This window comes from Mus musculus, chromosome 14 (assembly GCF_000001635.26).
Source record: "Mus musculus strain C57BL/6J chromosome 14, GRCm38.p6 C57BL/6J".
In the NCBI taxonomy this organism is placed as follows: domain Eukaryota; kingdom Metazoa; phylum Chordata; class Mammalia; order Rodentia; family Muridae; genus Mus; species Mus musculus.
Genome location: NC_000080.6, coordinates 55714070 through 55738127, shown reverse-complemented (window position 1 = coordinate 55738127; position 24058 = coordinate 55714070). Strand labels below are relative to the sequence as shown.

General features: G+C 48.8%; 1 protein-coding gene across 4 annotated transcripts; it reads left to right on the top strand.

Moving 5' to 3' along the window:
* The first annotated feature begins 15864 nt into the window (after positions 1-15864).
* Positions 15865-22264, top strand: Rabggta (Rab geranylgeranyl transferase, a subunit). 4 transcript variants are annotated; one of them, NM_001360387.1, is made up of 17 exons: positions 15865-15927; positions 16228-16284; positions 16423-16533; positions 16868-16992; positions 17165-17352; positions 17621-17824; positions 18249-18332; positions 18422-18504; positions 18597-18698; positions 18783-18888; positions 18986-19037; positions 19176-19264; positions 19377-19465; positions 19566-19682; positions 20511-20624; positions 20873-20960; positions 21590-22264. In NM_001360387.1, exons 2-17 carry the CDS (start codon positions 16282-16284, stop codon positions 21736-21738), a joined length of 1704 nt encoding a protein of 567 aa, NP_001347316.1. In that variant the 5' UTR covers positions 15865-15927; positions 16228-16281; the 3' UTR covers positions 21739-22264. The 4 variants fall into 4 exon arrangements, 3 of the variants coding, with proteins under 3 accessions (NP_001347316.1, NP_001347317.1, NP_062392.1); NM_001360388.1 differs by having other exon boundaries at positions 15926-16075; NR_153435.1 differs by having other exon boundaries at positions 15926-16075; positions 18783-19037.
* Positions 22265-24058: the final 1794 nt, after the last annotated feature.

The following is a 24058-nucleotide window of genomic DNA, read 5'->3' as shown; positions in this document are numbered from 1 at the left end:
TATCATGAGGCTCTCTCCTTCATTGTTGCTCCCGCTCTTCCTCATAAGACCCCTCCTAGGGGTCCTGCTAGGGGGCTGAGTCTCTCCCACTCACTCTCCTCTTCCACCATCTTTCCAACAATACCTGCTGCCTCTGGGCTTCCAACACAGACAGATCCTGTAGTGTGCTTAACTTCCTGGAACGGGGAGAGAAGATACTGTCTGATTCTAATTGGACGGAAGCAGCTGATGGTGCTGGCACCCTCACCCTTCCTCTTGGGACAGTATCACCTGAATGAGTCACCTTCCACAGAACTAAGTGCATGAATACTTCAGGGCTACCTCCCAGAGCAAGCTGTTTCTAGGAAGCCAAGGACCATTCTGCAAGAATGACGGACTGAAGACGTCATCAAGCCCCAAAGTAGAAAAACACTTGGGAAGCAGTTCTAGGTCGTTTGATGGTCGGGATACGTAAGAACCACCCAGGCAGGCATTAGGTGGTTTTGTTTTTCATTTTTTAAACATGGCCTCTATCCCCATTTTTATGTTTGGTTTTGACCTTTGATTGTAACAGCAGATTGTGGTTCTGTAAGTAAATATTACTAAAGAGGAACAATAAAGAAATGGCTAAATCAAGAGCCGGAAATTGCAGGCGATTACAGATAATGGTTTTAAAGCGGTGCAAACAGCAAACAGTAAGCCAGACCGTTAGGAGAAGAGCTGCTTCTTGCTTATAGGAGAGGACTTGATGTTGCAGGAGGTTGGTTGCTTGGGTTTTTCAGACAAGGTATTACTATAGACCTCAGTCAGTCTTGGAACTAGTCCAGTCTGGCTTCAAAGTCCAGATCCTTCTGCCTCTCCCCCCAAGTGCTGGAATTACAGGTATGCACTAGGACATGCACCACTGAGCTTTCTCAAAAAAGCACTTCAGGGCTGGAGAGATGGCTCAGCGGTTAAGAGCACTGACTGCTCTTCCAGAGGTCCTGAGTTCAATCCCCAGCAACCACATGGCGGCTCACAACCATCTGTAATGGGTTCCGAAGCCCTCTGAAGTGTACTCATATAAATAAAATAAATACATATTTTAAAATAAATAAATAAATATTTAAGAACAAAATGCTGTGGACGTGGCTCAAGGCAGAGCCCTTGCCCAGAGTCCCCAGTCAGGGGACTGGGGGTGTGGCTCTGGGTAGAGTATGAAGAAAATCCCGAGTCTCATCTTCAGCAGGATCCATTCTTGTAAAACAACCATTAAAAAAAAAAAGCACTTCAAGGAGAGCTGGGGGTCACCCTAAGGATGCCTGGCACTATGCTAGACTCTGGTCTTACGTCTCCTAGTGCAGGGATTCGAACAGTATGCCGGCTAGCTTTATCAACATGACACAAACTGAAAAGAGGGTCAGCCGAAAAGAAGAAGCCATAACTGAGATATTGCCTCTGTCAATATGGCTTACGGGCATGTCTGAGGGCCATCTTCCTGATGAATGTTTGATGTGGAAGGGCCCAGACCTCTGTGGATGGTGCCACCCCTGGGAACCCCTGGTGCTGGGTTTGTATCATTAACAAGCTGAGCAAGGCACGAAAAGCAAGCAGTGAGCAGCCTTCTTCCTCTACGATCTCTGCTTCAGTTCCTGCCTTGGCTCCCTGTGAATGACGGACTCCAGTGTAACAGTGTAAACTCAAATAAACCCTTTCCTCCTCAAGTTGCTTTTGGTCATGGTGTTTATCCCAGCAGCAGAAAGCACACCAGGACGCATGGAGCTCTCTTGTGCCAAGAGGTCTACACTCTCAGTGGGCTGCTGCTGTTTACTGCTCTCACCCCACAGCACCCAGGGCACTCAGCCAAGGTCAGCTATGGGAGGTGGGTAGGTTTCCCTAGCCAGGGTTCCACTCCAGGCTCAGCTTAGAGTTAAGCCAAGGAATCGCAAGTCTGCCTGCCCTAGAATGTCGGGAGTGGAACTGGAGGCCACCTGCACTTAACTTGATAATGGGGAGTCAGGAGAAACCCTTTCCTTGGACCTACAAGGGATGTTGGGAAAGAGGCAGAGAGAAGTATTGGGGCCCCTTCATGTAACCTCTGTCAGCAAATATTATTTATGCCCGGTCAAGTGAGGAGGTCTTGGCGTTCCTCTTGTTGGAGGGGCAGTTCCAGAAGAAACCAAAAAGCAGAAACAGACATGGCCTGAGCCTCCCTCAAAGGGCCTGTGCCTGAGGAACATGGGTGACTCAACTTCACTGTCACTTTAGCACAAAGGAACAGCCAGCGTTTATTAGGAGCTTGCAGTGACTACCTAGATTTTGTTGGGTTTGGGATGGAAACCAAGGGAAGCTTAAAAATGAAAGCTTTATTATCTCAGCACTCAGAGAGTCGGCCAGTTCAGGATCTGAACCAAGTTCCCAAAGGGAGATTGTACAACATTTTTAAAGGATTGGAACACAAAGCAAGGGGTAGCTGGAAAGAGCTGCAATGTTATCTAATTGTATTGTGACTTTTTGGGTTAATCAAGGCAGTACCTGTTGCAGACTGAACTGTATTCAAGGCACTGAACTGGCTTCAAGGTCTTTAATTCATTCCCTTAGACAGTAAGTCCAGAGCTCAGAGTGATAAGGGGACAAAGGAGCAGGCCAGTGGCATGTAGTTAATTAGGGCATAACAGGCAATAGGTTACATATTTTTACAACTTATGCACCTTGGTTTAGATAACAGCACGTTTTATATTCCTTACTAGCTAACAGACAGTTAAGAAAACATTTGGAGAAATGGAATAGATGTTCGTCTCTAGGCCTGAGAACGTGAACTTTTTTGACCCTGCCAGTATGATGGAATTGTCTCTGAGATGTCTGAACTCAGACAGCTGTTTACAGCAGAAGCTATTCAGCTTCAGGGAAGTCCCCAGCTCTCTAGGGCATGGGACGCTGCCCTATGATTAAATGGAGTCTGAAAACGAAATGGTGGTACTTAGAATAAGTTTCTTTTATTTGTTCCCAACAATAGCACTCCATCTTTTCGCCTGCCCTGTAAAGCAATGCTTTGCAGTAAAGGAAACCACAGCTTTGAAGAGTTGAGCAACTTGTCCAGGGTTGCAGCTATTTGCAACAGAAGAGGCTGGATTCAACCAAACACATGCAATCCAGGAATGCGAGCTCTTTCCCCTGTATCAGGTCTCTCTGTTGCTTAGCGTCCCGTTTGGTTTGGGCTTTGGAGAGCTTTTTTTGTTTTCTGCAGAGGGAGTGTTGAGGTTAGTAGACAACTGAACAAAATCAGTTCATTCGCCTCCAGGACTCCCTGGCCAAATTCAGTCTTGACCGTCCCTAGGTCCCACGGCCCTTTCTTCCTCCAGATCTCTACTTGAGCACGTCTCCAGTACCACTCACTTCCCAGGGCTCTCAGGCCTCCAGCCCAACTCCCAGGCCCTTTTCTGCCTGCCATAATTCATCCTGCAGAGTCCATCTCAGCCTTCTAGAAGCTTCTGGGTTTTCCGATCTTGCTTTTGCCCCCTTCTGGGAACGTTTTCCTGTGGCATCCACTTGAGTCTTGACTAGTATGAGAGACATGGATGTCCTTACCTGTTTCCTAGGTGAGACTGAGAAACCATACCCCAAGCCAGTGCTGACTCTTGGGCCTCTCATTCCCACTTCCGCTGTTGCTACCTTCCCGGCACGGAAGTCTATATCCTGAAGCACCGAACCAAATAGTACTAAGCCATCCAGAGTGTGGCAAACTTCAATCTCACCGGTCCAGTGAGCACCAGTGATGAGAGGCGCTCCTCTCAGGTGGGTTGGAAGCCTATGGCAGGATCTGTTCCCAGGCACGAGCCTTCTGAGAGCTCCTGCCTCCTAGAACGAATGCATCTATCCTTCTTGCCTGCTCAGGGACCCGGAAATTGGAAGATTACTTCCCAGTCAGTAAGGCTATCAGCTGTAGGAACCATGAATGTCTCTTGGGGTCCTTCCAGTCTCCCTTATCTCTGGGCCAAAGCTCTAGTCTGAGTCATGGTGTACAAGGGAGACGAAACGACACAGCCTTGCTTACGTCAGCAATCCTGACCGAGCATTCCCCTTCCTTACCAGAGTTCTAAGCTTCCGCACCACTCCCTGTTTGCTCCCTTTCAGTGCTCCTATGAAAACTCGAGTACCCACCCTGCCTGACTCACCTGGCCCATGCTTCTTGTCGTCACTCCCGATATGCCCAGCTTCTCTGCTAATCCCTCACCAGCCCAGGGAAGAACAACCTGTCTTGCTCTAGCCGCCATGGCTCACCAAATATTCAGCCTGGCTGTCCTGGAACTCGGTCTATAGACCAGGCTGGCCTCAAGCTCACAGAGATCTGCCTGCCCCTGCTTCCCAAATGCTGGGATTAAAGGCGTCCACCACCACATCTGGCTTTTAATTTTTCTTTTGAGAATCTCATACATGAGTACTATAGTTACATCATTTCTACCCTTCTCTCTCCTCTTCCAATTTCCTCCCATCCCCTCCAATTCCCTCTCAAATTCATGACCTCTTCTTTAATTATTATCATATATAATATCTAAATATGTCATATATATCATATATGGTACATATCATATATATGACATATATAATATGACATATATGTGTGTGTGTATATATATATATAATCTAAAACACCTGCTCAGCCCTTTTAATGTTGTTCTTATGTACATGTGTTTAGGGATGACCACTTTGGGTTGGATGACCTATCAGAGGTTGCATCCCTAGAGGAAATTAATTCTCCCTCCCTCAGAAGCTTTCAATTCCCTGAATCTCTTCACTAGAGGTGGGACTTTGTGAGGTTTCCCCTGTTGGCACTGGCATTATGCCTGTCCTGTAGGTGACCATGTTGCTGAGATTTCATGGGTGTAGCTTCCCGGCCATAAGTCTAGAAGACACCATCACGCAGCAGGGTGTCCTGCTCCTCTGACTATTGTTTTTCTGTTTCTCTTCCCTGATTTCTCCTGAGCCTTAGGTGTAGGGGGTTGCATCATTAATGTCACTTGTTCTCTGTATTTTGACCAGTTGAGAATCTCTATAGGACCCTCTGTCTATAAGAAAAAAGAAAAAGAAGCTTTGGTGAAAAGTAAGAGGTACAACTTGTCTGTGGTTACAGGGGTAAGTATTTAGAATATTGTTAGACACTATATTTGTTTAGGGGAGTGGCAGTAGTAGGTTCTCTTCTGGGGTCTATGCCCCTCCAATCAGTGGCAGTTGGTTGGGTTTTCAGTACCAGGAATAAATTTCCTCCTATGGAACATGCTTGAGTCCAGTTAGACCGTTGTTGGTTACACCCAAGGTTTAAGTGCCTGCCCCAAGAAACCCTGTCTAGAAGAGGTATGAAGGGAGGGGTTAGAAAATGCCTTACAGCTGGATCTTATGGAGGCATTTTCTCAATTGAGGTTTTCTCCTTTAAGATAACTCTAGTGCCAGGTGTGGTGGCACACGCCTTTAATCCCAGCACTCGAGAGGCATAGGCAAGTGGATTTCTGAGTTCAAGGCCAGCCTGGTCAACAAAGTGAGTTCTAGGACAGCCAGGGCTACACAGAGAAACCCTATCTTGGAAAAACAAAACAAAACAAAGATAACTCTAGTTTGTGTGTCAACTTGATGTAAGACTAACTAGCCTAGTGTGTGTGTGTGTGTGTGTGTGTGTGTACATACACATATATATGTCTGTATATATACATATATATATTTCACATGTACATGTGTGTGAATACACAAACATATAAACACAAATATATTTGTATATATGTAACACACATATACATGTATAATTAAATTTGCTTTTATTTTTACACGAATGGGTGTTTTGCCTGGTTGTATGGCTATGTATCACAAGCACACAGTGAACATGGAAACCAGAAGAGGATGTCAGATACTCTTGTACTGGAGTTTCAGATGGTTTGAACCATGTGGGTACTGAGACTTGAACCGGGGTCCTTTGGAAGAACAGCCAGTGTTCTTAACCACTGAAGCATATCTCTATACCCTTATATATGTATTTTTAAGTAAGCATATAAAATAATGTTTCCCTATAGCATTTTAAAGCATCTTTAGTAGTACTTCGCTTTCTTTTTTTATAAAGATTTATTTATGTGTGTGTGAGTCTATACTGCCAATGTGCAGATGATGCCAGGAGCACTGGCTCTTCTGGCTCTAGAGTTATAGGCAGTTGTAAGCTACCCAACATGGGTGCTGGGACCTGAACCCAGGTCCTTTGGAAGAACAGCAAGTCTTTTCTTCTTCTTCTTCTTCTTCTTCTTCTTCTTCTTCTTCTTCTTCTTCTTCTTCTTCTTCTTCTCCTTCTCCTTCTCCTTCTCCTTCTCCTTCTCCTTCTCCTTCTCCTTCTCCTTCTCCTTCTCCTTCTCCTTCTCCTTCTTCTCCTCCTCCTCCTCCTCCTCCTCCTCCTTCCTCTCCTCCTCCTCCTCTTCCTCCTCTTCCTCCTCCTTCTTCAAATGTATGAGAGTACACTGTCGCTCTCTTCAGACACACCAGAAAAGGGCATCAGATCCCATTATAGATGGAATTGAACTCAGGACCTCTGAAAGAGCAGTCAGTGTTCTTAACTGCTGAGCTATCCCTCCAGTCCCGCAGCAAGTGTTCTTAACCACTGAGCTATCTTTCCATTCCTTTCCAAGACCCCCAGTGCTCTGTGGAGTTACAAAGACCAGCCAGCTATGTTTCAGTATAGGGTTTGATCTCCTCGGGATGCTTATGATGCTCTGAAGTCATCCGTTGTATATATTTCCTTTTACAAAGTCTGTCTCCCCCAACCAGAATGTAGATCTATGAGAGAAGGAATCTTATCTTGGATCGTGGTGTGGAACTGTGCTGGTAACCAATCATTTTGGTTGATGAATGACTAGCTGAATTCTATGTTTACCAAGTAGCTGCTACAGTGAAGGAACCTTGATGGGAAGAGAAATGCAGGCAAATACATTTCTTTGGGTAGTTTACAGCAGAATTGGAAGCAGGGCCCTGCACCCCACACGATGAACTAGAATGTAGTCACAGGACCATAAGACCTGGTGCCAAGAGGCACAGAAAAGATGTGCAAACAAGCCCCAAGCCAGCCCAGCTCTGGGCTCTCTTCTTGCAAGAAGCCTACCTTATTCCTAGACAACGCAGTGCTCCAGCTCAGCACACCCAGTACCACGTGCTTTTGCTTATGGGATTATCTCCATCATGCAGAAGGTTCCGTTGGACAGCCCTGTTTTAGCTCATGCGGTGGGGATTATATCTGTTTGTCTCATGGCCATATCCCCTGTGCCAAAGATTCCAGCTCAAGGCCCTCAGTTACTACTGTGCAGTGAATGGATGGGACAGGAAAGAGCCAACACTTATCCTTTGAGTTCCCCTCCCAATCAAGGAGCTCACATTCCCTCAAGTGCCCACAGTCTCTCATCCTGTTCCTTGGCTCAGGATCGTGCTTCTTCGTACTAACATTGCATGTACCCTAAATTAAATTCAACAGTGCCACTGTAAAGTTGTTCAACAGCTTTGCCAGGCTGCCCGGCAGTAGGCATCTTGGCCATATTCCCAACCCTTCAGTACAATTTTAAGCCTCATCAACCAGAATGCAGAGTCTGGCTCCCATGGCAGAAGCTCAAGTTCTGGCTCCAAGAGTCTTTTGAGCTTTTCCGTCTCTTTTCCCAGCTTCTTCTCCTTGACCTCTTCCTCAAAGACAGCACCCTGAGTCAGCGCCTACCACTTCCTAGGTGAAATAGGATTCTCTGCGGCAGGGATTTTCCCTGTGGGGTCCTTTTGGCTTTTAGGCCCAGCCCTTGGGTTGCACCCTTTTATTCACAGGCTAGGCTGTTCCCTCTCCTTCCTCAGCCAGGATGAATGCTGTGTGCACAGCATTTTACCATTGGTCATCAAGAGATTTCGCCAGGCTGACTCAGAAGGAACGAGGGTGTTGGGACACTAGAAAGAATCCAAGTATTCAAAGAGCCTTAGAACTCTGATGGGAAGAGTGAAATGCGGACATTCATGAGCTCTGAGTCTTCTGTTCCCCTGCTCAGCGATCAGAATCTTGGAAAGTTCAGGACAGGACACACTTGTCCCTGAATGTCTTCTATTGCCTCTTTCTTTGGCTGGCTGGCTTTTTTTTCTTTTTTTGAGACAGGGTTTCTTTGTGTAACCCTCGCTGTCCTGGAACTCCCATCTATAGTGCAGGCTGGCCTCAGACTTAAGGATCTGCGTGCCTCTGCCTCCTGAGTGCTGGGATTAAAGGCATATGCCACCACTGCCCAACTTTACTTCATTACCTCATGGATAGTACATTTACCACTATTCATTGAGACCCAATCCACCTTTGGCCAGCTCCAATGAATAGAGTCCTTCTTAATGAGTCTGTGTTCTCACTGGAGAGATACAGGACTGAGCTGGAAAGGTGGCCAGGAGTTAGGAGCTTGCACTCCTCTTGCAGAGGACCAGAGTGCAGTTTCCAGCATCCAGATCAGGTAGCTCACAGCTACCTGTAACTCCAGCTCCAGGGATCCAATGTACCTCTGGCACTCACCACATGCACACAGACACACAGACACACGGACACACACAGAGAGAAAGACAGACAGACACACAGACACAGAGAGAGACAGAGAGAGAGAGAGAGAGAGAGAGAGAGAGAGAGAGAGAGAGAGAGAGAGCAGGAGATTAGTGTTGCTACTATGCCAAGATTTTGAAAACTTATCTTCTGCCACCTGAGACTTCTAGTTCGGCCTCCGAGGTCATGGGCTCTCCTCACCATCTTGACTTTTCCCTCCTGACTACAGGTTGTCTCTGTGCCTCTTAAAACGGACCACATACTTGCACATAACTGCCACCAAGCCTGGGGCCTAGGAGCCCTCCCACTCTGGGCATTAAAGCTCCCTTAGAATCACTCAAGGACACGTTGTGCTCTGCTAAGGACATGTTGTGCTAACATGTTCTCTTAGCAGCTCTAAGACAGCCAGGACCCCTGTCCTCTCAGACTCCTGTGTTACTCCACCTCCCACACCGTTGCTCTGATGCAAACTACCATCTGAGAACCAAAGAGTTTGACTTTGAGATTATTCAAGCTATCAAATCCACCCCATCAAACTGGCCATCCCATAATCCAGTATTTATCCGTCATTGGAAAAAAAAAATGCCACCACTAGGGACCTGGCACAAAACTGACACAGACATTAGTTAGTGTTATCTGATGCAACCCCACCCAGTTCACCATCCTGAGGCTAATCTATGCTGATAATACTGCTGATCACTATAAAAGCACTATGATTCAAAAACCTGACTCCAACCCTGGCCCCCATCTTCAGCCCAGGGGGTGCATGACTTTCTTCACTGGGTATCTTTGGGCTGCTGGGAACTCACTGGGTCCCCTCCTCCTTTGACATCTTGCTCAGTAGAGGCCAAGGGTAGAGAGAAAGAATCTGATGCTGGGAGCAGAGGCAGATCACAGTCACAGAAGATAACGACTAGACACTTCATCCCTGGAGCCAAGAGAAGGCTGCCAGACTGCTGCACATGAGGGGCCCTACTCAGTTCTTCCCCTTCTGATTCTTTTCCTGTAACTTGGTCTTAGCCTCTCACCCTTGCCAACCTTTGAGTTCTCCTCAAGGACCTCGGAGCCTACTTATGCAAATGTTTAAGCACCTATCACTTGAGACTTGCTGGAGCAACACCCACACCTGACCAGGTTCCCCTTTCTGGTTCCTTCCCTGGGAGGTAGGAAGCATGCCCAGAAACCTCCAGCACCCTGTTGCTCACTTCCTCCCATGTTTCCTGCCTTCCGTGTGTTTTAGTAGAGTACAAGTGTGCAAGCCCAAGCTGGAGAGACCGGGAGCAAATTTGTCTTCTGGAATCTGACAGGCTGGACACCAGGCTCTCTCACCTCTGAGCACAGAGCCTCCAGCAGAGTCCATCTCCTTGTCACACCAGCTGTATAGTACCCAGCTATGATGATGGCTGTGAATAATGGCTTTGGGAACACAAACACCCTCTCTCTTTCCATTGTTCATTCTCCCTCTGCTTCCCCGGTGATGCTGCTCCATCCAGCATCCAGCACTCCCAGCCCTGCCCTAACCACGACTCTACCAAAGCTCATTTGTGGGTTCCCTCATCTCCCTTCTCCCTGGATGGCACATTCCCTGGCACAGTGTAATTACTATGTGCACATGCCTAACACCCACGCTAACCTCTTCTGCTCTGACCTCTCTCCAGGCAACCGTTTCTTGCGCCTCAGGGCACCCCCACATCAAACCCAACACAGTAGAAGTGGCCCTTTCTCTTCTCATGCGGCCCTCCCTACAACATTCCAACAGCTCCATGGAAACCGCAAATTCTCAGGTGTCTCCTTTATAAGCTGCTGATCTATGAAATCTTTGTTGGGGTAGCCTGGTCTTATCTACTGCCAGCCCTTCTTGTCACCTCGGAAGTAGGTGCCCTTCCCCGCCCTCCAAGCACACCTGTTATCATCTAGGCATCTTGATTGGGCTCGTATTCTCTGCCAGTTAAAGGGTGAGAAAAATCTTGAGCTCAATAGGCAGCAGCAGGAGAAATCTCAAGCGCAGCAGACAGAGGGCAGGCTGAAGGAGTCAGTAAAGAAAGGTTTTCCATCAGGGGTGAAGAAGCACGGGAGAGAGAGCATCTGCAATGCTGAAGGCCAGTCTGTCCTTGAGGCCTGGGGGTCTTAAGGGTCTTTGAGGGGTTAAATTTAGAGTTGGTCAACTTGAATAAAAACAGGAAGGCTGGTAGGTTCACAAATCTGGACGAAATGTCTAAGGTCTGGCCTTGATCTGATCAGGCTGCTCCACAGGCAGGGAGCCTTATTGGTGGGAGAGGAAAGTCCACCGGGCCTTTGTTTGAAATTGCAAGGGTTTTGTCTCAGGAGAGGAGGATGAAGGAGAAAGCCAGCCATCTTGAAAGTTCACCATCTTTATTATCTGGTCATGGCTCCTCTTCCCATGTGACTGCCTAACCAGAAGTCTGGTCTGACTGCTAGCCCTTCTCCCCACCCACATGACTCTGACTGACATGTCCTGCCTGTAGTCTGCTGAGAATGATTTCTAATTACCATCTCTATTCCCTATGAAATTCCTAGTCCCTCACTAACCCAGTCTCTCCTCTGTGCCTGGGAGAATTTTAAAACAGAAGGATCAGATCTGCAACCTTATGATGTGTGTACTCTTAAGGTATGTGTATGTTATTCTTTTTTTGGTGATTGTAGGAAGAATAAAAGAAACAGCAGAAGTTTAAGGGAAAAATTATTACAATCAACAATGAGATTTATAGTAAGTCCTTTTAGCTTAACTTGAGTCCAGGACACACTACTGGAGTTTTAGGTTCAAAGTCTGGACTATAGCTATGCCAAACAGCTATGCTCAGTCACCTGTTCCCAGTATACCAATCAAGAAAGAAGGAATATATCTTCTTTCCTGCCAGGACACTTACAGTGAGGTGTCCTTCTGCAGACTCCCATGGGCTCCTACCCCACTCAAGTTCAAGACTCACAAGAGATCTGATCTACTCAACTCCCATTCAGTTCTTGCCTATACCTCCCAGTAGCTATGTAAATTTAATATCTCTCTCCTTCTTCTTCCTCCTCCACTCCTCTTCTTCTTTTTTGGTTGTTTCAAGATAGGGTGTCTCTGTGTAGCCCTGTTTGTCTTGGAACTCACTCTGTGTAAACCAGGCTGGTCTCCAACTCAAAAATCAATCTGTCTCTGATTCCTGTTTGCTTGTGCTGAGATCAAAGGTGTGTGCCACCACCACCTGGCTTCCAATTTTTCAGAAAATAATTCATCTGGTCAGTGGTGATGGTGTGCACCCTTAATCCAGAACTAGGGAGACAGAGGCAAGTGATTCTCTGAGTTCCAGGCCAGATTGGTCTATAGTGTTAAGTTCCAGGACACCCAGGGCTATACAGAGAAACCCTGTCTTGAAAAAAAAATTTTGAAAAAGAAAGAAAGGGCCGGGCATGGTGGCGCACACCTTTAGTCCCAGCGCTTGGGAGGCAGAGGGAGGTGAATTTCTGAGTTCAAGGCCAGCCTGGTCTACAGAGTGAGATCCAGGACAGCCAGGGCTACACAGAGAAACCCTGTCTCGAAAAAAAAAACCATAGAAACAAACAAACAAACAGAAAAAGAAAAAGAAAAGAGAGAGAGAGAGAGAGAGAGAAAGAAAGAAAGAAAGAAAGAAAGAAAGAAAGAAAGAAAGAAAGAGAATTCAACTGCTCAATTGCATTAGCCACATTTCAGCCTGGGAGCCTGGGACTAAAGCAATAGTTTGAGACAATGCATAGAATGAATGGGGTTTTTTTTGTTTGTTTTTTTTTTTTTTCAGTGTCAAGAAAGTCAGAGGGCTAAGGGCATGGTTTATTGGCTCCGTTTGCTTAATACCAACAAGGCCCTATAGTCTCCAGTACTGAAAAGAAAAGGAGAGGTGGGGGTTGCAGGCTGGGGAGGTGGCTCTGTGAGTAAAGTGCTTGCTATATGACTGTGAAAACCTAAGTTCAGCTCTCCAGCATCCAACAGCCACGTAAAAGCCTGTATTCATACGTAACCTCTGCAGTGGGGGTAGGGACTACCACAGCAGCCTAGGAAGCCGGCTGAGGTGTGGCACTCCAGAGTTAGTGAAAGACCCTATATCTTTTGGTTGGTTGATTGGTTGGTTGGTTGGCTGATTGGAACATGTTCTCACTATGTAGCCTTGGTGTGGTAGCACATGGAACTCATTGTGTAAACCAGGCCTCAAACTCATAAAGATCCACCTGCGTTTGCTTCTTGAGTTTTGGGATTAAAGGCGTGACCTCACGCTGCCACAGAGAGTTCTATTACACAGGGCTTCACTAACCATAACCTCTAAGACAGCAGAAATAAAATTTGGTTTTGGCATAGTTTGACTTGGTTGTTTTGCCTGAGACTGGATTCCTGAAGCCTAGCAGTCTATGGCAGGCCAGGCCTGATGCTAAAGACCAGTGATCGAATACACACAGAGGACCCCAGGTTCAATGCCTGCCTCTTCCTTACTCCCTGTACCTCTGGAGCATGGCTGCCTGCCGAGCTTTGACTGTGGCTCACGGTCCCTTCCTTCCTTCCAACCAACTCATATTTGGGCTCTGCTCAGGGTCCTGGAAATACTGTGTGTGCCGATGCCCTCCACCCCCTCTCTGTTTCCTCATTGTGTGATGTGGGTGATGATACCTACTTATGCCCACAGTGCTTTAAGCAAGCTGACTAGTCTTTACCGATGTTCAAATCCCTGCTTTCACAACAAACAGAAAAATCTCTGCAAATATCAGCGCACAGCTGCCTGCTTCCCACTCCCTCGAGGTGAAGGCCAACTATAACTCACAATGACTCCTCTTGCCACTACGTAAGAGGCTTGTCATCAATTCTTTTATTCTTATCTGTGAGGGCACCTGGCTTAGCATCCCTCTGCCAGCTGCCTGAGTCTGTTTGGTTTCTCACCCGCAGCTGCACGCCACACATGTCTGACATGCCCTTCCTGCCTTCTCTTTCCAAAACACAGGCCCCTCCTTTTTTGAATGCAGATGTTTTTCACAATACTCACTTCCTCTCAAGCCTGCCTGACTCAGCTTTGCCAGTTTCAAGATTGCTAATTATTTAATCGGCTCCCTTGCTTACCTCACCCTTCCCCCGCCCCCTTCCCTCCTCCCTTAGTAACTATGATGTAACACTGTGTTTGGCAAACCTTCACCGGTTGGCATCTGTATTTCTGGTATCTGGTTGCATGTCTGAGTGCCTACAGAACAAGAAACAAGATCCAGAAGTTGCCAAACAGCAATAACAACAAAATATGGATGTTGAGGGGAGACTAGCCCAGAATCACGGCTGTCTTACCTGGTACTTACTACTACTACTTGGGTGGCCCTCAGCAAGCTAGTAATCTTTTTGAACCTCCATTTCTTGCATGTTTGTCAGGAAAAATAAAAATAATAACTATAATACCTTTGCTATATTATTATTTACTGAGTATTTATTCAATATAGTCATTATTCAAAGCACTTCACACCGGTAGTTTATTTAATCACAACATCAACTCAAGCATCTAGATAAATTTTTCTTCTATGATTGTTTTGTTGTTGGAGCTTTTTGTTTGTTTGTTTGTTTTGTTTGTTTCTTCGTTTGTTTTTGAGATTACATAGCAGAAACTAACCCGGAACTCCTTTTCTAACCCAGGCTGGCCTTGAACTTGGGGTTCTTTCTCTTGTCCCATGCCTTGAGGTTACAGGTGTTCTCTAAGACATCCAATCCAGCCTTTTAACTTTTTCACTTAACATCTCAGTGCATATCCCAGGCTGGCTTCAGACTCAGGGCCTTCCTGCCTCAGCCTCCCAAGTGCTAGGATTGCAGGTGTGAGCCACAAAGTTAGGCTGAGACGTATTTTTAATCACTCTGCTTTGGCTTCCACATGTGGTCCTCTGTGTGTGTGTGTGTGTGTGTGTGTGTGTGTGTGTGTGTGTGTGTGTGTGTGCGCGCGCGCTCACATGCATTAAAAATACAGAGCTCCCATCACAGTGCCAGGAGCAAAGATAACCAGTGACTCAGCTGTTTCCCCCACTGGGACTGAAGTACACAAGGCCAGAAGAAGCATCTCTTTTCTTCTAGAATACGTTACCTAAAAGAGGACCTAGAAAAGGGCTGGGCAGGTAGTGGATACTTTAAATCTGTCTCCATGGCTCACGGTGAATGAAAGTAGAGAGAACACAGGATGAAGAACATTGCAACAGCCTTAGTGGCAACTGCACTGAATGGTTATTAAAGAGACTAAAAAGCTTTGAGAACACTGCCACTTAGTGCAACAATGATGATAAAGCTGGCACTCAGAGGGGGGAGACGGGGGGGGGGACTCTTTTTTAGCTTTTAGAGTTTGAAATATCTCTAGGACATATAAGCGAAACTACATTTTTCTTCTTTCTGGTTTTTTAGACAGGGTTTCTCTGTGTAGCCCTGGCTGTTCTAGAATTCGCTCTGTAAGCCAGGCTGGCCTCTAACTCAGAGAACTGCCTGCTTCTACCTCCTGAGTGCTGGGATCAAAGGCAGTGTGCCACCACTGCCCAGTGATACTCAATTTTTAAAAAAATTAGAAACCTCACTATTATCTTAAACTCTAGACCCTCCTGTGTCGACCCCCTGAGAAGCTGAACATTACAAACAGCACCACTGCCTCTAGCTTTTGACCATGTCAACAAATACATATACTGCTATATAATTGTCACTATCATTATGCTTGTGGACGTCTGGACTGGAGAGAGGTTTGGGTGCCATATAGTAACCATGAATGTAGATGAAATCAAGAGAACAGGAAGGAAACCGAGAACTTTTGGCAGCCAGAACTCGCTGATAGCAGGTTGCTGGAGAAACTTCTTCACTTAGCCTGGAAAGGGACTCTAGCCAGCCTGAGTTTGGCAAACATGGCTCTGTCAGGCCTTGCCCTTCTCTCCACTCCCTCTGTCTTGCTAAAAACGTTAGATTGAGTTCCTAAAGCTAGCTACCGAGATCCGTTCCCTTATTCACCTCATCCTAACACAGGATTTCCCCTTTTACCTTTATAAACTGCCACTCTCCTATGGGCCATGCCTGTCTCCTCTCTATTCAAAGACAGTCCTTTGTCCCCTCTTCGAGAGAAATACCTGCCCCCCCCGTCCCCCCCCTCCCCTCTTCTCTTTCCCCTTCTCCATCTCCTGTCTTGTCTCTTATTCCTATACTTCGTCCCTCTAGGGCAAATAAAGCTCCTTTGTCCTGAAAACTTGGTCTTGGGGTGTCCTGAGCCGATACCAGTCCCTTCAAGGCTGCAGTTTGAGTTGCGAATGGGAAGAGCCAGGCCTGCAGGGGGCGCAGCGCCTCGTCTCCGCACCTCACACAGCACGGAGCCGCTCTAGCCACACTGGGACTCGGTGGCGGCCGGAGTTGCACGTCCTGGCACCTCCTCCCTGAGCAGGTGAGTTCGCCGGTGGAGGAGGGGGTGCAAGGGTCCACGGGACGGACGGACGGGCGGGCGGGCACTGCTCTCTATATGCGCGGCGTGTGCCTCGGCCCTGACGGGTGGGGCTTCGGAAAGATCCGTGGGGACGGAGGCCGTGGTTGTGGTGAGCGCTTCCTCCTGACCTCACAGTGCCAGCCGCCGGCCCCCTTTTAACTCACGGGGATCCTTATCCTGGGCCTGCTGGCAGCTTCCGGGAAACACCTGGGGGGCGGGGCCGTGTGGGCGGGGTTCTGTGATTGACATCTCTTTCGGCAGATTGAACGGGCTGCCTCCGGACCCCTCCCCTATCGCCAACGCTGAGCCGAAACCATGGTGAGAACCCTGAGCTCAGCCCCTTTCCCCTGCATGCCCATGCCCTCATCCCACGTGGCTATCTCGGCCGGGCTTCTGCAAGACTGCCCTTGCGAGGCAACCGGCGTTCATATTATCCTATCCTCATATCCCTGGTAGCATGGGCGCCTGAAGGTGAAGACGTCCGAAGAGCAGGCAGAGGCCAAAAGGCTAGAGCGGGAACAGAAGCTAAAGCTCTACCAGTCAGCCACTCAAGCTGTCTTCCAGAAGGTGGGGCCCTCGGAGGTAGTCCCCAATAATACAAAGACCAAAAGCTTGACCCTAGAGTCAAACTGTAGGGATCCAAATTTTGATTCTGTCTGTTGTTGCTGTATTGCCTTGTTCGAGTCACTGGAACTGCCTTCATCTGTAAAATGGAGCTGATGATTGCACAACCTGTGTACGAGTATTGCAAAGATTAAGTGAGAAAATACCTGTTAGGCCATGTAAGGTTTTGCACAGTACCTGTTGCATAGTGCCACTATTGACTGGTTCAGAGTTTATAATGTTTAACCTAGAGCTGGGGAAAGGCTGTGGTCCCTGACCCTATAACCTGTCTTCACAGCGGGAGGCAGGCGAGCTGGATGAATCCGTCCTAGAACTGACAAGCCAGATTCTGGGAGCCAACCCTGATTTTGCCACCCTCTGGAACTGTCGCAGAGAAGTGCTCCAGCAGCTAGAAACCCAGAAGTATGTAGTAGTTCAGGTCTCTGCCCTGGCCCTCGCCTGGGTGCAGAACTGGAGGAGGATTGGGGTAGCCGGGCATAGAGATAGGATAGTAGGGGGACCAGATACAAGAAGGGAGGGACAAGTTGGGGTTGGATGTTGGAAGGCTCTAACCCCCCTTTCTCTTGGGGTCCAGGTCCCCTGAGGAGTTGGCTGCTCTTGTGAAGGCAGAACTAGGCTTCCTTGAGAGCTGTCTGCGTGTGAACCCTAAGTCCTATGGCACTTGGCACCACCGCTGCTGGCTGCTGAGTCGCCTGCCTGAGCCCAACTGGGCCCGGGAGCTGGAGCTGTGCGCTCGCTTCCTCGAGGCCGATGAGCGGAACTGTACGTGTCCACAGTCCTGTCCCTACAAACCTCATGGGCCCCGCATCCTGGTACTGGGTCCTCAGAGCGGGGAGGGATACACAGGATCTAGCACCAGCATCCTGGTAGTGCTGAAAGGGATGGCGGAACCAGATGTATGTATAGGAGCAGTCTATGTAGTTTGCATGGAGGAATTGCTAGGGCTCTCTGAGGAATTCTGGGGGCCGTCAGTACAGTAGCTCCTCTTTGTCCTGCGTCTGAGATAGGCTCCCTCCCTCAACCTCTCTAGTTCATTGCTGGGACTATCGGCGATTTGTAGCTGCACAGGCTGCTGTCGCGCCTGCAGAGGAACTAGCCTTCACTGACAGCCTCATCACCCGGAACTTCTCCAACTATTCTTCCTGGCATTATCGCTCCTGCCTCTTGCCCCAGCTGCACCCCCAGCCAGACTCTGGCCCCCAGGGACGGCTCCCTGAAAATGTACTGCTGAGAGGTGAGTGGGCCTAGACCAGCAGTTCTCAACCTGTGGCTTGCGACCCCTTTGGGAGTTGACCAACCCTTTTCATTGGGATCGCCTAAGACCATCAGGAATATCAGGTATTTACATCATGATTCATCGCAGTAACAAAATTACAGTCAGCAAGGAGCAAAGAAAATCATTTTATGGTTGGGGGGGTCACCACAACATGAGGAACTGTGTTAAAGGATTGCAGCATTAGGAAGGTTAAGGACCAGTGGCCTAGAGGATCCTGGCAAGGATTTTGCAGGAGCACCCAGTCCTGATGGCTGCCTAGCCCCGCTCTGCACCACCTTATTTAGCTCCTCCTCCTCACTGACACACGCAGTTCCTGTGTGACGCTTGGGCTGGAGAGAGTTGGGATCCTACCATGCTGACGCAACCTTCCTGGCCCCCACAGAGCTGGAGTTGGTGCAGAATGCCTTCTTTACTGACCCCAATGATCAGAGTGCCTGGTTCTATCACCGCTGGCTCCTGGGGCGGGGTAAGCAGTGGGGGAAGGGCAGGATGTTTGAGACTTAGAAAGAAACAAAGATGACATTTAAGGTAAACCGAGGCTGTTTCTCTCCCTAGCGGAGCCCCACGATGTTCTGTGCTGCCTGCATGTGAGCCGGGAAGAGGCCTGTCTGTCAGTCTGCTTTTCTCGTCCCCTGATAGTGAGTCGAGCTGTTTTTTTAAGCGCATCGTGGTGAGACCCTGTGTCTGAGGCCATGAGGGCTAAGGAGACTTTCTTTGTTCCCCGTGGCAGGTGGGCTCCAAGATGGGGACCTTGCTACTCACGGTTGACGAGGCACCTTTGAGTGTGGAATGGAGGACTCCAGATGGCAGGAACCGGCCCAGCCATGTCTGGGTATCCCGGGATTGGTGGGGCAGGATTAGGGTGGGACAGTCAGAAAAGCAGTGAGGTAGCATGTTTCCTTGACCAGTGCTCTAGCTCTGTGACCTGCCTGCTGCCTCTCTCAATGACCACTTGCCCCAGCACACGTTTCGTGTCATCTGGACAGGAAGCGATACCCAGAAGGAGTGTGTGCTTTTAAAAGGTGATGCTGTCTAAAGCTCCCCTTGCCTCGCCAGCCCCCCAGCCTTCTCTCTCCTCTCCCCACAGTGTCCCATCCAACTACTTAACCTTTCCCCTAGGTCACCAGGAGTGCTGGTGCCGAGACTCAGCCACTGATGAACAGTTGTTCAGGTGACAAGAAACCCATGGACAAACAGAGGGTCTAGACACTAGGCAGTTGGGGGCAGGAGACATAGGCCCCGGGGAAGGAGGATGGCTTAGAACTCTGGGCTGTAGGCAACATGCCTTCCCTAACCTTCCCGCTCTCAGGTGTGAGCTGTCCGTGGAGAAGTCCACAGTGCTACAGTCCGAGCTTGAGTCCTGTAAGGAGCTGCAGGAACTGGAGCCTGAGAATAAATGTGAGAGCCTAAGCCAGCTCCCAAAAACCACACGGAGAGAAAGCCTTTCCAGGGAACTTCCCCGAGCAGAGGGTCTCAAGAGACTGTACACCTTTCTCCCCCTTCTCCCTAGGGTGCCTGCTGACCATCATCCTCCTGATGAGGGCACTGGACCCCCTCCTCTACGAGAAAGAAACACTGGAGTACTTCAGTACCCTCAAAGCAAGTTGGGCCTTGGGGAAGACAGGCCAGGGGAGGCCCAGTGGGCCATTAGGAGGCAGTGACATCCCCCCCACCCCATAACTGCCTGCTTCCCCACCAGGCTGTGGACCCGATGAGAGCAGCCTACTTGGACGACCTGCGCAGCAAGTTCTTGGTGGAAAACAGTGTTCTCAAGATGGAGTATGCTGACGTGCGTGTGCTGCACCTGGCTCACAAGGTATGGGCTCAGCATGGGCCCCTTCCTCCTGCTGTCTTTCCCACCAGGTTGACCATACCGTCTTTCTTCTAGCCTGCTCCTTGGTTAGGTCTTGCTTCCTGCCAGTCAGTTCTTCATCCTGCTTGTTTCCTGGTTTTAAGTCCTGACCCATCAAAGCTGGACTAGGAATGTGTAGCTCATTGGTAAGGCCCTGGGTTCAATTCCCAGTGTTGCCTTTTACCATCCATCTGTGCATTCCTATGCCTTTCACACTGAATGGGGCCCCAGAACCTAAATCCCAAATCGTTTCTGAAGATTTCTAAAAGCTGTCCAGGTTCTGCTTTTTGTGTTTCTAGTCATCTTTTTTTTTTTGGTTTTTCGAGACAGGGTTTCTCTGTGTAGCCCTGGCTGTCCTGGAACTCACTCTGTAGACCAGGCTGGCCTCGAAATCAGAAATCTGCCTGCCTCTGCCTCCCAAGTGCTGGGATTAAAGGCGTATGCCACCATGCCCGGTGTTTCTAGTCATCTTAACAAATCTGTTGTACCTCGTCACTGCAGACCAGCACAGGCCCACTCCTAGCTTTCTGTTTGCTGTAGGACATGCCACTCTCCTCTGTCCCACACTTGAGGTTTCCTCTCCCCATCTCCTCTCACTAACCACCCTTCCATAACCATCTGTCTCCTGTCCCTGACATAGCACATACTCCTATACACCGGGCTGTTTGTTTCTTGCACACGGTTAGCCTCCAACAGGGGTCTTGTAAGATCCGTGTGGAACACAGAACAGGTGGTTGAAGATGTCCTAGCACCTGCTGAGTGTTTTGCCCCTCTCCTCCCAACACCCCCCAGGATCTCACAGTGCTCTGCCATTTGGAACAACTGCTCTTGGTCACTCATCTTGACCTGTCCCATAATCGTCTCCGAGCCTTGCCCCCAGCCCTGGCTGCTCTGCGCTGTCTCGAGGTAAAGTATCGATTCCCTCCCATTCTGTCTGGAGTGTCCCTTTTCCACTCAGAAGTTTGCCTGTGTTATAGCAGGACCTTCTGACCTCTGACTACTGCAGGTAACCGCTTTGCCACCCCCCTGACTACCCAGGCTGGCCCTGTGAGCTTTTTCACACACCTAAGCTGGTCATTCCGGGCTGTCCATGGCTTGTACTAGTTCCAGGCTGTGTGTTTGACCTTATGCTCCCTCAACTTCCTGCTCCTCAGGTGTTGCAGGCCAGTGATAATGTCCTGGAGAACTTGGACGGCGTGGCTAACCTTCCCCGGCTGCGGGAGCTGTTACTATGTAATAACCGTATCCTTCCTTCAGTCTACTGTGCAGACAGTTTCTAGGGCAAGGAGCAGGCTGCAGGGGGGCAAACCGCAGAGGCAGAGAGCAGACAGCTCATAGGGCAAGGAGCAGCCTGCAGGGGGACAAACCACACACAGAGACAGGGTCATCTCAAGGCAGGACAGGAAACAGGGCTTGGGCAGGGTGAGCTGAAGGGAGATGATTGCCTGAGGCTGTCTGTGACTATGATTAACTTCGACTCTGGAGTTCTGTAGCGTGTGACTTCACAAGCCAGAGTTCACAGGCAGGCAGCCTGTGGAGATCCTTAGGAACCACAGAGTAGTCTAAAGATCAGGAAGGTCCATATTTTAAAGAATTCTTTGATCCCTCTTGAAATCGGAGGGTTAGAGCATCTTTGACCCACATTTCCACATATCCACTTATAAATACTAAGAGCCACTTTGAGAGCCCTCTCCACCTCTATGCCCGCACAAGGTCCTGCTTCCCACAGTCCCCTCTTCAGCTAGGCATTCTACAGTCTGTAAGAAACCATCAGACTTGCTTCCAAGCAGCAGCTTCCAGCTCTGGAGTGTCCAGTAGCAGACAGTGGGTGGGGTAGAACTATTGAGCTTTCCTTGACTCCACCGCCCAAGGCCTCCAGCAGTCTGCTGCACTTCAGACTCTTGCCTCCTGCCCCAGGCTAGTCTTCCTCAACCTGCAGGGCAACTCGCTGTGCCAAGAAGAGGGCATCCGGGAGCGTTTGGCTGAGATGCTACCGTCCGTCAGCAGCATCCTCACCTAGGAGGCCCCATCTCACCCTCACCCTTTAACTTATTGGGACTGAATAAAGACTGGAGAGGCCCCTCTAGGCTGCCAAGCTACCATTACTGCTGCCCTGACAACACTTCCTCCATTACCACCACTGTGCATTTTGGAAAAAGGAAGGGAGGGGCTCTCTGGGGTATGGGGCCACTGTCCTGTGATTCTGTCTACCAAGACCCTCAGTGTTTATGGCTGGTCAGGACCAGGGCTGGGTCTGAGTTCACCATCAGTTTTGGGCTATCGTGGTGCCTGAGCTTGAAGCTGGGATAGGAATTAGGATCAGGTTGTGGTTTGGACTGCTCATCAGAAGAGCTGTCTCGGGGCTGGAGAGATGGCTCAGCGGTTAAGAGCGCTGACTGTTCTTCTGAAAGTCCTGAGTTCAAATCCCAGCAACCACATGGTGGCTCATAACCATCTGTAATAAGATCTGACACCCTCTTCTGGTGTCTGAAGACAGCTACAGTGTACTTACATATAATAATAAATAAATCTTTAAGAAAAGAAAAGCTTTCTCACCGGGCAGTGGTGTCACAGGCCTTTAATCCTAGCACTTGGGAGGCAAAGGCAGGCAGATTTCTGAGTTAGAGGCCAGCCTGGTCTACAGAGTGAGTTACAGGACAGCCAGGGCTATACAGAAAAACCCTGTCTTGAAAGAACAAAAACAAAAAGCCAGAAGAGCTGTCTCTAGCTGGAAAAGACTGTGAACCTTTCTCCTGTGAGCCTGCCACCTTCAGCCTTTCTGCCCTGGCCCCCGTTTTACTCACAACTGAGTAGGCTCAGGACCTCTCAGTGTTTGAGGAAGAATGTGTCACAGCATCTTGCCCCACCCGGTTCAAATGACAATATTGGTCTCTGTGGATTACATTCTGTGGTTGAAAAGCCCTTGGGAACTCTGGTCCCATTTGATCCTCATACACTCAGGGATGAGATGATTAAAACATTTGAACTGACAAACTGTTCTGACCTGCCCAGGGTTGCTGAGCTCTGCATGCTGAAGCCACATACTAAACTCTTTGCTTTAGTGATTTAGCGCTTTTCCTGTTTCTATATTAATATAGAATGATTAAACAGAGGCCTGGCCTCAACTTGCCAAGGTATTTAGATGGGAGTCTACTCCTGAGGTGCACCCCACTACACTGTTGTGGCTTTGAAAGCCGCAGGGAACAAGGGCTCGAGGGAGTGGCTCAGGGGTTAGGGCAATGAGTCAACCTTAGCATAGTGGGAAAAGAGGGTGACTGGTTAAAAGAAGAAGAGTGTAGCAAAACCAGGCACTTTCCTGCTTCACTGGAATCTGCCGGGCACACGTGTGCTCACATGCCCCGCCCCTTGAAGCCACTCCTCTTCTTGTATCCTAAGTGATACACAAACAGTCCCCAAGTGAAGCCCTTTGGCTGACCCGCCACACACCTGCCTTGAATTTTGGTCTTCATTGCTATGTGTTAGAAGTCTGCTAGGTTCCAAGGCTTGCCAGCTGAACAGGGAAAAACTCACACCATGCTTACTGTCAGCCTTCTTCTGTAATCCCAGCACTTGGGAGGTTAAAGCAGGAGAGTTACTGTGAGCTCAAAGTCTGCCTGGGCTATATGTGAGATCATTTCAAAACAAACAAAAAACAAAAACAAACAAAAAAACCAAACAACCAATCAGTGTATATGTAGATCCTGGAGCTGTTCCTACTTCCCTGGATACCTTTGTACAGGATACATTTCCAAACAGATTGCTGCCTAGGATGCTGCTTTGTGTCTGTCTTTCTTTTCTTTTCTTTTCTTTTCTTTTCTTTTCTTTTCTTTTTCTTTCTTTTTTTTTTTTTTTTTTTGCCAATGCTATTTTCACTATCTTTGATGGTGGCCCATGGAGCGGAGTGAAGAGGTCCTAGTTGTCGGTGCGGTGCCTCGGACAGGGCCAGAGAGAGCCTCCCTAAAGCTGTCTGGCTCCTCTCTGCCTTGGGGCAGTTTTAATGACATCTCTGACGGTTCACCCAGAGCCAGGGCAGGAGCTGGAAAGGACAGAGAGTGTGTTCCTGGAGCCGGTTGGTCTGGATTCTCAAGAAGAATTCCAGGCTGCAAATGAGGGGAAATGCTTACCTCCAGCTGATGAGACACTCTCAGTGAAAGAAGGGAATACCAGGTAGCCTGGGGAGGAGGCTCCTGTCCACCCAGACCTGAAAGCAAGCCAAGACCTAAGCCTTCCCGAGACTTTCAAGCTGGGAGGATCTCGAACTTAGAAGAAACAGAGATAGCCCACTCATTCTGGGGGCTGTGGAACAGCTGAAAGAGAGACAGAAGGGTGCAGTATGCTGA